Source organism: Centruroides vittatus, unplaced genomic scaffold (assembly GCF_030686945.1).
Source record: "Centruroides vittatus isolate TY-2023 unplaced genomic scaffold, ASM3068694v2 contig_595, whole genome shotgun sequence".
Taxonomy (NCBI): domain Eukaryota; kingdom Metazoa; phylum Arthropoda; class Arachnida; order Scorpiones; family Buthidae; genus Centruroides; species Centruroides vittatus.
Window position 1 is genome coordinate 257,393 of NW_027122359.1, and position 18,607 is coordinate 275,999.

An 18,607-nucleotide genomic window follows, 5' to 3' on the forward strand; every position below is an offset into this window, starting at 1 on the left:
GGTACACCGGCCAAAACTGGTACATCTACCCTATTAGCAAACTAATAAACTACTTATTATTCTTTTAGAAATGGGATAAAATTTTAAAATATGTCTTATAATTTAATCAAGTTGTGTCGATAATATTAATATTAATAAGCGCAGAGCGCAAACAATTAAAGCTTGAAACTTCAAACCTCTGGACAACAAAATTAGAAATATTGTATTAATACTACTCGCAATTTTTTCGGCACGTTATAAGGTAGCGCGTTATACTGGAGTTCCCTGTACATAGTTTTACTGAAAAAAATGTTATAAACATATTTCCAACTTATCTACAAAACACTAATTAATGAGCATATGCTTTTTAACTTTTTGAAATCACTTTTATAAACATTCAAACGGGGAAAAAAAAAATTAACTCATTTTCTATCCACTTTAGAATATTTAATAAACTGTTTTTCTAAAAAAATTAAAGAAATTTACAAAATATGTTTTTGTGTAGTTGTGTTTCTGAATACAGTAGTACCCCGACTTACGCGAACACGGAGTTACGCGATTTTTAAATTTCGTCGATTCGTCTTTTGTTTGAGCGCCACGCAACTCTTGATTACTCACTCCCCACACTATTGTTCAGCTTACACGTTCGGACGTGTTACGCATATTTACAATTTATTTTGTGTTATTTATTTCTGTGTTTGTTATATCTACGGAGACTTGAGAGTCTCTACTATGTCATCCAAACGAGGTAGAACTGATTCTTCTGCATCAAACAAGAAAAGAAAAACTTTACTTTGGAATGTAAAGATAACATTATTAAAGACTTCGATACAAAAATAAAAAGGGGTTACAAATTTTAGAAAATATAGACTCCAACGAAGAGCGCATTTCTTCTACAATACGAGTAATAGAAAAATTATTAGCATGCTACGAAGAAATTTTGCGGGAGAAAAAAACAATCTTTGAGTCGTCAGACGAATTTGTTAGGTTTTATGAAGCCTTCTACACCAAAATAACTTCGGATTACGATTTTAATAATATAATTTGTTATACATATGTATTATCTAAGATTTTATTAAACATTTTCTTTTTCTAAATTATTGATTTCTTTAGTCTCCGGCCCCAATTAAAAATAATTTGTATGTATTTATATGCGAATTTATACCCCGACTTACGCAAATTCGACTTACGCGGTTATCGCTCGGTCCCACCTATCGCGTAAGTTCGGGGTATTACTGTATTCTACAACTTTCAAAGATAATCGTTAATTCAGTTTTTAACTGTGTTTAAATCATTAACAAAAAATCTTTATATTTTATTCAGTACAAAGATTACATCCATTTATATTTCTTAATAATTATACATTTTAATAAATTTTATATATCTTATTATTTCATTTATTTATTTTTTTATTATATATTAATAAAAATAAGTTTTAATAAAAAATAATCTCAAATTTTTTGCTCTTATAAGAATCTGATAATATAAATTATTAAGATTAGAAACAATAAAATCTCAGATGGAATGAGAGATATTAGTAAATAATATGTTCATTTATTACATTTGCAGTTCATGCAATCGTTTATAAAGCCATATTAATAATAAATATTATGCCTAAATATCATTCTATAACGTAATCCATTCCATTCTGCACATTATCTTCTGTCTTATACAAAGCATTACACATTCTCCGTGATTTATTTTATAGAAATTATCGTCGCTTTTGATTTTATGATTGACAGAAAATATTTTCTGTAAATTACTTCCTGACAAGCATTTTTACTCCATTTTAAAAATAACTACAACCACTTAAATCTTATCTTCGTTGCCTTAGTTGTGAAGTACTTTCCTTTTCTTCTATAGGGATATCCCTGAAATTTATAAGCAAGTTTATTTGTTGGGTTTTAAATAAATTAAGAAAATGTATAAATTAAATAGATATTTGGTAAAATTAAATTTAGTTTAGGCGATATTATCTGAAAAAAGAACATAATCACGAACATACGTTTGTGAAAAAATATCGGTGTCTGAATCGTCATCACCCGAATGACTTCTTCTTTTTTCGTAGATAAAGATAATTATAAACAGCAGAAAAATTTCACAGCATATGCCTAAAAACGGCCATAGTGCTGCTAATTTATCTAAAATAAAAATTGAATTTATTTTAAAACGATTAATAATTGTTAAACGAGAAAAATGCTTACGCTATGTAACTATATTATTGACAAATTCCTAAGGAAACGCATGATTTATAAATTAAGCTCGACAGGAAAGTAAAGATAGCAATAAATGATTAATTAATTTCATTTTATTTCTTAAACAGTTCTGAAATATAATGAAAATTCAATGTACTTTATCCTTGAACACAGTAGTTTTCAAAGTTTATACTGTACATAAATTTGACAAAAGATTTATTGAATTAATTTTTACTTCTTCTTTATAAAATACAAATCATTTATTTTGGTAACCATAAATTTAAATAATTAGTTTAAAAATAAACATCGAATAAATGCCTAACAGCAAAAGATTACTTAAGAATACACAGATAAAATAATTATTCATTACTGTATTAAATAGTATTCACGTATTATTATCTCTGAAAAACTTAATTTAATTATTACTTTTTAATAGAAAAAACATTAAAATTTACATAAACAACAAACATATTCGAACTATAATCGTGCATTAATATTTTTAATAATTTAGAATTGGCAATAATAATTTTCAAAACATAACTTTATACTATTTCAGCATTTCACGCGAGAAAATTATAACTCAAAGTTATAAAACAACAAATGTTTATATTTACCTTTAACTCGAACAAGTATTGTTGAATTAGATACTTCTCCTACTCCATTTTCTGCAAAACAAGTATACTTTGCACGATCAACATAATCTACATTTTTAATAATTAATTTCGCATTTGGTACTTGAGTATCATCAATTTTGAATTCTATTCTCTCTTCTGTTTCATCAATTAGTTTCTCATCTACAAGAGAAATTCTGTTAAAGTATTATTAACAAATGGTATTAAAAACAATTGTTATTACCTATTAATAATAACGCTCACCTTTATACCATGTGAGAATTGGTAGAGGTGCGCCAATAGTCTGACAATGAAGAGTTAATGTATCGCCTTGCACGAGATTCATAGATCTTTCGAAAGGAACCATTTGTGTTTTGACTTTAAGTAATTATAAAATAAATCTTAGCAATAATTAAAATAAGATTTATTTATGTTTTGAAGGGTGATTAAGATGATATATTTACCATAAACATCAATTGTAAAATTAGTGAAACCATCTATTGCACAAGTATATTGTCCGGCATCTTTAATTGTTGTATTATAAATAACCAAAGAATTATTTTCCGGAATGACGATTATTCTGGAAGAAGGATTTATTAAAGCACTGTCTTTATACCTGACATCAAACAGAAGTTTTTTTTATTACATAGCTGCATCAATTATTAAAATATATCAAAACTTCTAAAAAATCTTACCAAATTAACTCAAACGGAACGGGACTAGAAACATTACACTGAAGAGTAATCATTTTTTCGAGCTCCATAATAACTCCTTTTCCTTGTTCGTCTTCGTTTGTTATTATAATGTTTGCTAAAATAAAAATTACGTTTAATGAAAATTTAATTTATAAAAAAGTAGACTCTTTTTTCACTTTTGCTCTTCCTTATCAAAATAACAGCAGCATTTTTCTCAGTAATAATCAGTATAATATATTTAGCTTTAAAAAGGATATACAGCAGTGGGAAAATAGATTCTCTCTTACAAGCTGTCTAGATAACACGTTAGATTGTGTCAAAACTATTTTTCAAGAAATTGTAGCGATGCTTCCTTTAATGTTTGCAATATTGTTCTCAGTAGCATTTGTAAGTTTTAAATATAAAAGTTTACCTTTCAAATATTTAATATTATTATAATAACTGTAATAATCTAGGGTGAAGTTAAATTTTGCGAAAATCATGCTGAATGCGATCGAGATCAATGCTGTGTAAGACCTTTTCAATTTGCTACAGCAATATGCCAACCTTTAGTAAAACAAGGTATGTTACGTTTTTTTAAAATATTATATAGTTAACGAAAACTATATGTTTTTGTTATAAAACAGGTAAATTTTGTTTGCCAAAAATACTTTCATTGCAAGAAGGTGTTAATATGATGGCGTGTCCATGTGCATCTGGTTTAGAATGTGTTGCAGAAAAGGTGACAGAAAGTGGAGACGTAAGAATATATTTAATAAATTCATTAAATCGTACAATAATACAGTATTTATGAAGTTATAAAATATTAATAAAATGTTATTTTATGTAGAAAAAAACATACCATAAACCGACATGTAGAAAATCAAGATAAATTTATTAACAAAGTCATGAAAAGTTTTGTGTCAACTTTAATTTTACTGAAAATAATAAAATAAAGAATTTTGAATTGTTTTAGAAATCTCGTTCATATTTTCATAATTAAAATAATAAAATACGTAATTTCTAAAAAGAAAATAATATTTATTTTTAAAATTTCAGAAAATCCTTTAATATAATCCCTTCATTACTTTAAAAAATGCTAAGTTAAATGACAATAGGGCTTTGTTATTATTATTATTATCATAAAATTTTATATCACATAATATAAAACCCATTGACAAACAAAATCAAAAGCACATACAACACGGACAGTTATGCCAAACAGTTACGATATACCTAAAAAACTAGCAGTCTAAATATACAGAATTAGTTAACAGATAACAATAGCAATTGTGCCTGAAATTCTGATTCATCTAATGTTAAACGGCAGAACTTAATACAAAACAGAAAAGTTTACTATTAAATAATTCTCCATAATTACGGAAATTGTGAAATATAAATTCAATCCCACTCACTTTCTGTATATTACTTTGTAAATTCTGAGTAAGGAGGTATATTCTACAAATTACAAAGCCACACTATATATTTTGAATGCCTTTATTTAAACATCAAGGAAAATTGTAGAATTGATTTTTTCACTTAGAGTCCGTCTTGTGTATTTCGTTCTTTGTTTATAGAAATTTAAATAATGCATTCAAACATCCAGTATGGCTTCGTAATTTATAGAAACATCTGTTTACTGAGAATTTATATTTAAAATATTCCACTATGTTTTGTGGCTATAATTATTGATTATGAAGTTAACTTCACTTTATCATTAGTCAATATTAATGTCTTTCACGTCTTCTCCCATCCGGAAATTCATGTTGGCTGACTGAAGACTGCATAGAGTACATCACCTTGCAAACAGAATTTTTATCAAATAAAAGTCTCGTAGTCAAGAAATTCTGAAATATACCAACAGTACTGTACATACTATGAACAAACTAATAATTTTCAGTAACTATATCTCCGCCTGGGTCCAATATATTACTAAGCATTGACATCAATCACCAACAATCCTCCAGCGACAATATTTAAAAATAAATACTAAAATACAGTAGAGAGTCGTAAATCGGCACCCTGGTAATCGGAATGGCCGGTAATCGGCACGATTTTCAGTCGGACTGTGTCGTGCTGAATCGAACGTTTTTGATACTAAATTTACTTCTAAAGTATAATTTTCATGTTTTTATATTCTTCAATATATTTATTTTGTTTGTACAAAATGCAGAAATAATTTTTAACGATACGATAACCTTGATTATTATTATAAAAATTTTCGTTAGGCTTAAAATCGACGAAAATTCAACACGAAGCGACACGCAACAGAGAAAAATTCAACACAAAGCGACACGCAACGGAGAAAAATTTGAACATCGGGCAGGTTAATATATTTTTTCGTACGTAGACCGTAATCGGAACAAATCCCTAATCTGAACAACCCCAGTCCGCAATTGATTCCGATTTTCGGTTCTCTACTGTAAACCTAAAAACTTTAAATAGTAAAAATGTTATGGAGACATTCAATAACGGATGCTCCTGAGTAATGACTTAGGGTGCAACTATATAGACGTGAATCTAGTAGTGAGCGACAGGCTGCGATTGATATACCGTGTTTCCCCGAAAATAAGACAGTGTCTTATGTTAATTTTTGCTTCCAAAGATGCGCTAGGTCTTATTTTCAGGAGATTTCTTATTTTTCCATGAAGAAGAATTCACATTTATTGTTCAACAAAAAATGAACATTTATTATATACTGTATAGTAGTTGTCATCACAAACCAGCATAACCAGACAAACTGTGTATCCTATCAAGAATTTCTTGTTACTACAATTATTTCCATATACAACAATCTATGGTACATTTACCGATCCCGATTTTTATGAACACAAAGCAAGATTTATTCAATGACAATCATGTCATCATCTTCTGGAGCATCATCATAACAATGCCTCCAAACGAAAACTTTGCTAGGTCTTACTTTTGGGGAGGTCTTATATTTAGCAATTCAGCAAAACCTCTACTAGGTCTTATTTTCTGGGGATGTCTTATTTTCGGGGAAACACGGTAGTTCTCGCAAAGGAAAACCATGAACAAGCCAGAAACGAGAAATGTCTCTGACGAGAGCGAATTTCTGGCTCTCGCTAATATCTGACAGAGTTTGATGTTTATCGCATATCTTCTCGCCACATATTCTCGCTCGCTCGCGTCTTCATAATCGCACCCTTAGCTCTTATTTACTACAGAGAAGTAACCAATAATAAAATCGACAATCAATTTCTAAGTAGTTTTCTGTATCATTATATGGAAGAATGAACTAGCGAAAACTTATCAGATTTCAAAATAGATGGTTAATAATGATTCCGCTAGGTTAAAACTTATTCTGTTCGATATAAAACGAGTGTCTTTTTTAATCTTTGATTCCTTCTTTCTGGGAGTACAGTGGGTGGTCGGTTAACGAACGAATCCGATAACGAACACTTTTGCGGAAGATTTTTATGATCGGACAACGAACACCTCACATAACAAACATAAGAAGAAGCGACGTAAAATAATAAATACCGATTGATCTTCCCTCGTCTTCGGGCAGAAATTCGAAACTTTTCGGAGCGCGGGAGACGTCGACATCGACGCTCAACCCGGTATATATTCATCGGATAATATTCCTCCGAACTTTGAAACTCTCCCTTGTAATTCCAGCCTTTTATTTTTCTGACAGAAACAATTATTTTATAGTATTCACGAGACTGTCGGATGGGAACTCGTTAAGTTTTGCGTCGGATTTTATTTTCGAAAGGTGAGAGTATAATAGCAAAGGTAGAGAGTGGGCTGATGTTTGATGTTCCTGGGCAGTATGGCTCTAACAGGTCTACAGTAGGCTGCAGTTCAATGCTATTTAAGAAAGATACAGTATAATCAAGAAGACTCAATCAGCTAAACGAGCAACAAAAATCACATCTAAGAAATAAAGAACATTGAAGAGTTCATAATGGAATCTGAAACAGATCTGACGACAGAAGAACGCCAAGAACTCTTGAATGAAGAACACCAAGAAACTCAGCGAGATACGTTTTCTTTTGAAAAAAAAGGATTAATGCCGATATCTGCTCTTAAACATCATTTAAAGAAGTGAGAGGATGTCAGAACGACGGTCTTAGAATGGCATCCAAACCAGGTTGAGGTTAATAGGCTTAGGGGTCTCTACAGTTACAATGCTATTAATTACTTCCGAAAAATCCTGAAGAAGAAACAAAAGCAATCGACATTAGACAGATTCTTTAACCCCTAAAAGCATGGTTAATAATGGAAAAAACATGGTTAATAAAAATGCAAGACTGTGTATATATGTATTTTTAAATTTTACATATAAATAAACGTAGTAAGAAATTATATATTTTTTTATTTCTTGAGGTCTTCGAAACGAATTAATCAAATTCTCATAAAAACCAATGGTAAATCGTTAATCGGTTAACGAACAATTCGGATAGCGAACAAAGTCTTGGAACGAATTATGTTCGTTAACCGATCACCCACTGTATTAATGTTAATGCTCAAATATTAGCAACTAGGCCTTTTAGTCATGGCTGTCACAAATTCGGCCAGACCCACAATGATAATAAGTATAGTATAGAACAGACAGGATATACTTGAGACAGACCTCTCAAATACTTCAGCAACGAGTTGCTTAACTTTACCGGCGACATTTAAAACTAGGTGTGTGTGTGGCGCCATCTGTTATGATATTTTATTATTAAAATTTTTATATTTTAATTTCTTATAAAATAGCAAAAAGCTTAATTTTGAGAGTAGGGATGGATTTATAACAAAAAATTATAGATGATAATAACGAATAAAATCGTCATTAAGTCCGATTTTACTCGAGATGATACACAATCCCCACCCTCTCGACCTTTAATCACCAAAATTTAACAGCACCAATTCCCATAATAAACAAACCTTCCTGCAAAATTTCAGAAATATTCGACAAAAAGCACAGGAGTTATTAAGCTTCAAAGAGAGTGAACAAATCGTGCACCCACACTCGCGCGCGCTAATATAGAAAAAACTCCCGAATTTTAAAAATCTTTTTTTCATATATCAAGGTTTCAAGGTCCCCTGAGTCTAAAAATGTAAAAATAAAAAAATTTAACAGCAATAATGATAAATGTTTACGAATGTACTCGTATATTTCCTCAACAGCATTATAACAAAACGAACTTAAATAGAGACTTGTTCTCAAAGATAGCTACGTTATTTTATCTGACAGAGTTAAATATAACACTACTTACTGTATATTATATACTTTTGTTTATTTATTCTTTGACATGACATTTGTGAGAAAATCAGATTATTACTTACAGGCTGAATCCGATAACTAAAGATCAAAGTAATTTTTCATGTTTAATAACCAGTATCAAATGTGAAATTATGTATTAAGCAACTGTATTAAATTAAGCCACATTCAAAAAATTCATTAATTTTCCTCTACGTGTATTAATATATTATGTAATTTAAAAGATTAAACTAATATCACTTTTCCTTGTGAATTTTCACAAGTGTTGAACGATAAAAGACAGTATAAAATCCAAGCATCTTGATAGTTCTTTACATAATTTTAAAATGCAGCTCTATCATATTATTTTAGCACTAAGTGTTTTAGTTATAGTGCATGTAAGTGTTTAAAATAATTCAAGTTTTAAGCATTTTTTAAAATAAAATTTTATCATTTCTATTGTTATTATAAAGGCAGGTTGTGGGAAACCGAGACGTTGCGAAACACAGTCAGACTGTGGCAGAAAAGAATGCTGTGTTGATGTAGCAGGTTTTAAAACGTGTAAAAAGATACCGAGAATAGGTATTAATTTTTAGGAGTTTTAAAAACATTATTTTGTGTATATTAAGTCATTAAAATCCGACTGAATAAACTTCTTAGGTCGCTATTGTAATCCAAACACAGGAGCTTTATTAGATGAAGAAAAGGGAATCTATGAGAATGAATGTCCATGTCCCAATGGATACAGTTGTAGAATAGGAGAGGTAAGATTTTTGTTTGTTTAAATCATTTAATTGTTAATTTTTTATATCTAATATATATAAACTGTATATAATTTGGTTTTGTTTCAGAATCTACGGGATAAAAGTTTTAGGTGCAGAAAGGTTGTCGAGGGTGACAACAATACAACTGTCGAGATACCAACAACTGAAGAAACTAAAGAAAATTAAAATTTTTATAAAATTGAAACCAGCAAAAATGATCAGTCGGTAAAATGTAATATTAATAAAGTAATTGTAATAATATCATCAGAAAGCTTAGATTTAATTCAGGTATTTAAATTTATGCCCAAGACGTAACACGTAAACTGAAGAAATACGATGTAGCAGGTTATAATTTTACTTCATTATTTCTAAAGAAAACAATTCGTAATACAACAATTATTTAAATACACTAAAATTTGTTTCAATTGTAACACGAAATATTTTACATTAATACGAATTAATGCAAATAAATTCGATCCGGTTTAATTTATAAATAAAATTTTAAACAGTAAAATTGGAAGTTACTCTGAAAATTTGATGTCGGAGCACATAGATTTAAGAATCGAAATTTCAAATTCATTTAATGTAAAAGAATAATGAAAAATATCTATAAACAATATCAATAATTTTAATAATTTCTAATTTTTTACTTAATTATTCTAAAATTCGAATTCGTTATCAAGAGATTATTATTATCTTTGGCGATATTTATATTCAGGTATAATTGCTATCATAGTCCTTGCTTTAGTTGTTTAGTTTAGTTATAAATAGAATTTAGATAACTTAATTAAAAATTAAAATTTTATAATCATATGTTTTAGAATATGACAACCGGAAAATATAATCTTGTCGTAAGTCATAAAATAGATTTTTCTAAAACTACGTCTAATAGTTTAATAATTTTATAGGTTTAAACTCTTTTTTATAGTTAGTAATATTATGATTAAGACGAATAAGTATCTTCAAACTGAAAAAATATTTAAATTAGTTTACATGTGTTTATCTACAAGTGTTAAGTGAGATCTACACTAACGTCAATAAAGTTAATTTATTAGTATCGACTGTTTTATAAAGTTTTAGAACTTAAAAATAGAAAACAGGAACACGAATAAACATATTGAAAATGTTTACAACAAATAATTATATATAAATAAAGCCACGATGGGATATTTCATAACTTTAAAACTGTACAATACTTATTAATACTAATACTTAATACTAATTATTAATAAAACAAATAAATAAATTTATCTATATGAATAGATTACTTTCAAGCTGTTCTTAGGCTAAAATCTGTAATTTTAATTTTGTTTCTGTTAAGAATGTATGTAAATAAAATGAAAGTGAAATGAGTACTTACGTCGAACAACAAGAAGACTCGATGAGCTTGCTACATTTACTGTATTTTCAGCTTCGCATCTAATGATTTCTCTATCCCCATAAGATATATTTCTCCATATCAAAATAGCATTTGGATAACCATCGGAATTTGGATGAATCTCTATTCTATCGTCAGCCACTGGTTTATCATATGCTGTGTCATTTCCTAAACGAATTGTTAAAAATATAAACTTGTTTTAGATCTAATTTAATTTAATTTTTTAAATGGCACAAAATATATATATTTTTAATAGTGTATACTTTATATTTAATCATTTTAAAGATTTTAAAATAATATATAACATAATATTATCTTAAATATATTTACGTATTTAAAATAAACTATCAACGAATTGCTCAACTTTCCAGGCAACATTTAAAATTTTGGTGTCGCCATCTCTTATCATATTTTATTAAAATCTTTTTATATTTTTAACTGTTATAAAAATGGTATAAAGCTTAATTTTGAGAGTAGGGATGAGTTTTATAAAAAAAATTGTAAATTCTAATAACCAGTAAAATCATCATTAAGTTCGACACTACTGGAAATACACACGACCCCCATTATCTCCCCACCCTATCGACCTCTAACCACGAAAATTTAATAGCATCAAACCCCCTAATAAACAAATCTCTCGGCAAAATTTCAGAAATTTTCGACAAAAATCACAGGAGTTATTAAGCTTAAAAGGGGGTGAAGAAAATCGTGTCCCAACACCCACACGCTAACATCTATATATACAGAAATTATCCCCGAATTTTCTTGCATTTCTCGGCGTTTTAAGGTGTCCTACCTAGGTTTAAAAATGTAAAAATCTTGAGGGGGGTCATTTTTTGACCGTTCGCTATACTTTTCCTCGGTTATATTTAACATCCAGGAAAGTAGTTTATATTTAACTGTGCAATGCTAATTCGTTCTCTTTAATTTTTAAAAATAAATTGATGTTTAATTAATAAAAAATATTTTCTATAATATCCTGAAAGTTACTGCATATTTTATCATCGTTTATAGCTCTTGAAAAATAAAAATGTAGGGAAATAAATCAATAATAATTAATTATTCTGGATTAAATTTTAGAATATGAAAGGAAGAGATTTGAAAATAAATCTGGATTATTTAAGCAAAATGTGGATTAAGAAAATTTTATTATCATACCATACAGTGCAAAAATTTGGAGAGAATATACAAATCACTGGGCTAGGTTTGTTATTATTTTTATACATTTAATTAATGCAAAAATTATGATAATCTGCACAAATAAATGATAAATACTATATCAAATTTATATTGAATATTAAATTATTAAATATTTCGTTACTCATTATGATTAAATTTTATATTTGATTATGTTTATAAGGTGTGAAGAGAATGGTGGAAATGGGCCACCCCTAAATACCATTAAAAAGCATTGTCAGTGTATTTGAGTATGTCCTTAAAATTTCAACCTTCTGTCTTAATTAGAAGTATATAAATTGCAAGATTTGAAGACATGATACAACGTAACTTAAATAAGAACGTTTAAAAATAAAATACTAATACTAAAATGTTCTTAATATCAAAAAATAATTCTATGTATTCGTCAATACGCAAAATTATACATACAAAAACGTTGCTTTAGTTTGATTTGTTGTCTTTATAACTTCAACCTTCTTCGTTACTCTTATATTATTTTTTTAAATTAAAATATTAAAGTATTTCTTTAAAATCCTACAGTAAGTTTACTTGAAATTATTATGTGTATTCTATAACTTAAACCATTTCAAATGACGTTATTACATTTTAAGTTAATATAAAATAAAAATAATGTAAAAATATTTGATACGTAGTTAAAAAAAAGTTCAGAAAATATTTTTAGACAGCAATATTTAGCCATAATTTTATACGTCATCAGTAATAAATCTTCAAATAGCGAAATACTGAGAAAGAATTTTTTAAAAAAAAGGTATAAAAGCCACGAATAGAGAGAAAATATATAATTAATTATGCATTTTAGAAATTTATGCAATTTAATAGAGAATATTTGTATTGAAATAATATGTATGTAATACGTAATCGTATATAATAGTAATAATGTTTATGATTTAAACATTATTAATGAAATAAAAGTCATAGTCAGAAGACCTTTCTCTACATTTTTTAATATTTCAAATGTAAATAATTGTGATAGAAATTAACATCGTTAATTATTAAATTTTTTATGAATGGCTACAAAAATGCCATACTTACCAATATACCATGTTATCCACGGTTTAGGATATCCATGAACTTTACATTCTACAGTTAAATCTTTTCCAGCTTGAATACTGAGTTGATGGGGTAAAGATTCTATTCTAGCTCTTGCTGAAAAATATGTTTAAAATAATATTAATTTCACATTCATGAAAACAAAAAATGGAAATAATAGTATGATCTAAACAAACAAATGTAACGTCATCTAACATTTCAAGTATATAACTCTTCCTCTTCCTTGTATAGGATGACTAAATTGTGAAACAGTATCACAGCTATAATTTCCAGCATCAGATTCCTGAGCAGGATTTATAGTTAGAGTTCTATCTTCTACGGTAATTCTTGGATCTCTTTCGACTAAAATCTTTTGTCCTTCTCTATACCTACCGATTAAAATAAAAAAAGCAATATATTTATTTTAAAAAAATTTAATTTTCTTATAATTTATTACATTAATAATAAGTTGTAATATATAACTGATTTAAAGCAGCATATTATTTAATATATACCAGTTAACAGGAAACACAACATCTTCAGCGATATTACAAATTAAAGTAACGGCTTTATTTTCGGTTAAGATGACCTCGTCAAATATATCTTTGCCTAAAATATTAAATAAATGTCATAAATACCTTTTTTTAATAAGTCAATTAATTAATAAATAAATAATAACTACCCTTACTGGTTGGCTTGGAAATAACTTCTAAACGATGAAAAGTCGAACTAAAAGAGTAACATCGATAATTTCCAGTGTGATAACTCCTCGCCTTCTTTACGTGTAATTTAAAATAAATTTCGTGATGTTTACGAAATGATTCTCCATTGATTTCGGGATAAGAAGTGAATTCGTATTCTTTATTATTAGGATTAATGTAAATTCCATCCTTGTTCCACTTTGGTGTTTCGAAGTGAGTTAAAATACACTTAATAGTAAAAGGTTTACCTTCTTCGACTTTACTTTGGCCTATGTATATGATGTCGTCACAGAAAACTGCAATAAAATATTTTTAAATAAACAAAACATTAATCCTTAAAATAATAAATTAAATTCAACTAACATTCATCATAAAAAATATATTTGTTTATAATTCAGAAAAATAATGTAAACGATACTAAATTAAATGAAATATTAAACTGTTCGAATCATCACCTTAATACTAAGCATAGTTTTTCTGATATAATAATTTAATAATTTTTTTTTCAATTAATTTAAATAATATTTTATTTTATTTAGAGAGAGCTTGATATTAAAATATATTATTCGCTCAATAATAATGTAATAATTCCTAAAATAAATATTAATATATTAAAATATAGTATTTCACATTAATATTATAATTAAAAGTGAATACATTTATTTCATAAAATTACTAAAACTGATAGAACTAAGATTTAGAATTTTATCTTTCTTCTTAATTTTATTGATTTTTCTATATATATATACACTGTATTAGCCCATATATAAATATAATACAGTATTTTAATTGAGATAACACACATACATACATGTGTGTGTGTATGTGTGTTATCTCAATTAAAATACTGTATTACGGCCAGCTCTAAACAGCGGTCATTTTTATGTTCCTTTAGTGGCCGTCGTTTAGAGGTTGACTGTATATATTATATATAGACTATATACAGTCAAACCTCTAAACGACGGCCACTAAAGGAACATAAAAATGACCGCTGTTTAGAGCTGGCCGTTATTGTAAGTTCCATTGTACAGTATATGCATATATATACTGTAGATTTTATATTTAATATTATATTTTTTGTATTTATTTTTATTTAAAACAATTTAAATATGTGTTAATAAATCATAAATTTTGACAGCAATGAGATAATAAACAAATGTTTTATTTTATTAAAATGTTTTCATAAATCATAGAATATATAAGAAGTTATATATATTTATATACGTCCTACACTAAACAAGTAAGTAAAACTTTTAATTATTTATCAATCATATACCCTATAGAAAAGAGTTTAAAAAAATCCAAGTTGCTAATCTATACAATAGGCCATATATCAGATAAATTTGATTTTTGGTAAAATAAATGAGAGACGGAGACACTTCTACTCTATAAACAATATCGGTACAGGAGAAAATGAGCTAAAGTAGTTTAAACTTAGCTTAAATGAGGCCGAAAGATTGTGTGTAAAACTAAAAGTGCATGTTTCCAAAGATGGAATAATCTAAATTCATTCCATGTTTCCGATTGTTAGTATCTGCCAAAAATAACAAATTTTCAGTTAAAATTTCGAAATTTGTTCATTAGATAACCGACTAGCTCAAAATTTCGAAAGAAGAATACGTTACCTCCGACCACGAACAGTGATAGTACTGCATTAATTCCAAGTTTGGTCCAGATATCTTTCATGATAAGTTAATCCCGAAACTAATCTTTGTAACTTTTCCGAATTAAAAACCTGTACATTAAAACTTGAATTATCTTTGTAAAGTTCATTTGCGTTCGGATAAACAGAATCAAGTGAATAAACAATTTTTAAGCTACACCACGTTGGCAGAGATAATTTTAGATCACTATTCTAAGAATAACTCATTACCAAGCACAAGTTATACTGCTTCACACCAGATGGTATTATTAACCCTTTATAATCGACCTTCTTAACCCTTTTAACTTTTTTTTTAAATTATGTTAATTAATTGAAATTAAATAATTTTTCATATACAGTAATTAAATGCATTAGCTAATAAGGCCATACTTTGATAATTCTCACCTGTATTAAAAAATATAAAGCTCATATAAAAATGTTTGTATAATATTCATTTTATCGTCTAAAGAAACAGTATTGAAATTTTTGGTAGTTATATTTTATTGTATTTCTGACTAATATTCACAATGAAAACACAGGAAGAAATATGTAACTAATATTCTTATATACTGTATATCTGCAGTACGTGTTATTTACTGTACATTGTAGGCCTATATTTGTGTATTGTACATTATTGTATATATATTATATTATATATTATTGTATATATATATATATATATATATAAACAATTTTAGAAAGGAAAAAAACCTGTTAAAATATTACATAAAACGTTTCATAATCAAATTTCTCATTTAAAAAATATTTTTTTATGTATAAAATTTATAATACATATAAAACAAAATAATAAAATAAAAATTTGTAAATTAATAATGATAAAAAATTAATTTATCATCAAAATTATTTCAAAAGCATATTCTTTTTGAATATGCTACAATGCGAATATTCGTATTTCTTATCAAGGTTGTCACTAAGCTGAGATTATTAAAAAATCAATAAACGGTATGAATTACAAACATATAACTGTATGAATATGAATATTCTCTTCCGTATTAATTTACAATTACGAAGCTGAATGAAGACAACAAAAAGTGCAGAAAAGTATAGCTTCATTCACTAGAAATGATACAAAAAAATTTAGGCAAAAGACAGTCGTTAGAAACTTTATTTTAACATTATATAAACGTATAGAAACTTACGGATGCTGAAAGTGATTTCCTGGTATATATGTTATCGGCAAAACCCGATTTTACGCCAAACTAGTTTTGCCTAGGCCAAACTAGTTTGGCGTAAGCATGTCAGGCAAAACTAGTTTAGAATTATTATTCAAGTATATTAATGGTTAAATATATCAATGGTTAATTTAAGTTAATCGTAAAACACAAATAAGTTCATTTTTAATTTTAGTTTGATTTTAAAAGTTATTTTTATTATTTCGTTTGGATTTTTGAAAATATTTTCAAAAGTTAATTACCTTTAAAAGTGCATGGCTTAATTAAAAAATATACAAACTGATAAGTACTGATTAGCTTATTTTTATTTTATAGTTTTGTACAAGTGTTGTGTCACTTCTAATCAATACCGTTTTTGGTTAATGTTACCCTAGGTATCGAAAATGGCAGCTCGTCTCCGATTCCAGCGATCAGAAGACAAGGAACAGTGGTGACGTACGTTTTAACCTAACCTAACCTATTCTAATAATTTGGTTGCTAATAATTATGGTAATTTATTACAATAGGTTAGGTTAGGTTAAAACGTACGTCACCACTGTTCCCTGTCTTCTGATCGCTGGAATCGGAGACGAGCCGCCATCTTCGATATCTATTGGGGTTAATAGATATCGAAGATGGCAGCTTGATTGGCGGGGAAGGTGGTTTTTCTATAATTAAGTAGACTATGTTTGAATAAATAATATTTATTTAATTAATTGCCTTTTAATTTTATTTTAACCATTAATATACTTGAATAATAATTCTGAACTAGTTTGGCCTGACACGCTTACGCCAAACTAGTTTTGCCTAGATCAAACTAGTTTGGCATGAAATCGGGTTTTGCCGGTAACATATATATAATATATATATATTATATATATATATATGTATGTATATATATATATACAGTGGTGATATTCGAAATAGTTAACAAAGGGTTCGCTAGCAGAAAATTTTTCCCTGACAATCACCGACAAATGAAATGGAAGTTTTGAATAGAAATAAATACAATACCTTTTCTTGCAACCGTATATCTAACAATCAGTGGCGTACTTGGAACGTAACGATAGTATTTTAGGACTGTCGACTTTTTTTTTTTTTAGGCAGGGGTAATCTTTACCGTGAAATGGCGCTTCTGGAAATACACACGTGTCATCATCTCTCGAGATACATTATACTTTTTCTTTCGCTGTCCATAGCCCGACACGTGTTCGACAGCCATCTTGTATTATCTCGCGCGCGTGGCATTCTGGGATCTCTCTTATCACTGGATCTACTTTCAAGAACTCTCTTGAATCGATCGCGATTAAACCTGGATTGAAACGGTCGAGAGAGATCGCACCAAGACATACTCCCTGACCTTGCTCACAATCTAGATTGAAATGCTCGGTGCAAACGGGGTATAAGGCTCTAGTTTAGTAGTATTACAGAGTATAATACGCATATTTTAATATATTTTTTTAAACAAAACCCACTGAGAAATGTTCCGTGTGTTTAACAAGGTTCGGAAAACTGAAAATTTTAACAACGGGTTTGGCCGAACCTGTGCGAACCCGCCGAATATCACCACTGTTATATATATAAATTTGAATCTCTAAAGTTTCATTCATCATTTCAGCCAAACCGATTTTAAGTGAGACATCTGAATAAGATATGCGTTATATTGTGTAAAGTTAAATTAAATTAAATTATATAACTTTAAAATGTTTATTTACTTATTAGGAAATGTAAATTAGATTCATATTAATAATACATTGTATTTATTAAATATCCCTCGAGTGTATTAGATTGTTAATTTGTAAGAAAATATCATATGAATCCAGCACAAAAACTTTCTTTGTAAATGTCTTCGATTGTCATCATATGCATAATAAGTTAGTTCAATGACAAATTGAAAATTATTTTTAATTTTAATTTATATAAATACAGGCCTATAAATATGATTAACATCTTAAATTAACTTTTCTTCAATGAAATAATAGAATTTTTAAAATTTCAATTAATTTTCTCAAATTACGTTCAATTAAAATTAATTATCAAATTAATCATA

At 27.8% G+C, this 18,607-nt stretch overlaps 2 protein-coding genes across 4 annotated transcripts; one reads left to right on the plus strand and one right to left on the minus strand.

The window, feature by feature from the left end:
- Positions 1-1,322: 1,322 nt before the first annotated feature.
- Positions 1,323-15,597, minus strand: LOC136979176 (neuroplastin-like). 3 transcript variants are annotated; one of them, XM_067275108.1, is made up of 12 exons: positions 15,369-15,597; positions 13,731-14,039; positions 13,558-13,651; positions 13,259-13,431; positions 13,046-13,159; positions 10,799-10,984; positions 3,481-3,595; positions 3,250-3,401; positions 3,050-3,163; positions 2,789-2,968; positions 1,985-2,120; positions 1,323-1,850 (listed from the first exon to the last, which is right to left on the minus strand). In XM_067275108.1, exons 1-12 carry the CDS (start codon positions 15,427-15,429, stop codon positions 1,796-1,798), a joined length of 1,689 nt encoding a protein of 562 aa, XP_067131209.1. In that variant the 5' UTR covers positions 15,430-15,597; the 3' UTR covers positions 1,323-1,795. The 3 variants fall into 3 exon arrangements, with proteins under 3 accessions (XP_067131209.1, XP_067131207.1, XP_067131206.1); XM_067275106.1 differs by having other exon boundaries at positions 13,558-13,645; positions 13,725-14,039; XM_067275105.1 differs by having other exon boundaries at positions 13,725-14,039.
- Positions 3,719-4,383, plus strand: LOC136979179 (colipase-like protein 2). The gene is made up of 4 exons (XM_067275111.1): positions 3,719-3,867; positions 3,936-4,041; positions 4,107-4,219; positions 4,310-4,383. The coding sequence occupies exons 1-4, from the start codon at positions 3,826-3,828 to the stop codon at positions 4,349-4,351; spliced, it is 303 nt and encodes a 100-aa protein (XP_067131212.1). The 5' UTR covers positions 3,719-3,825; the 3' UTR covers positions 4,352-4,383.
- Positions 15,598-18,607: the final 3,010 nt, after the last annotated feature.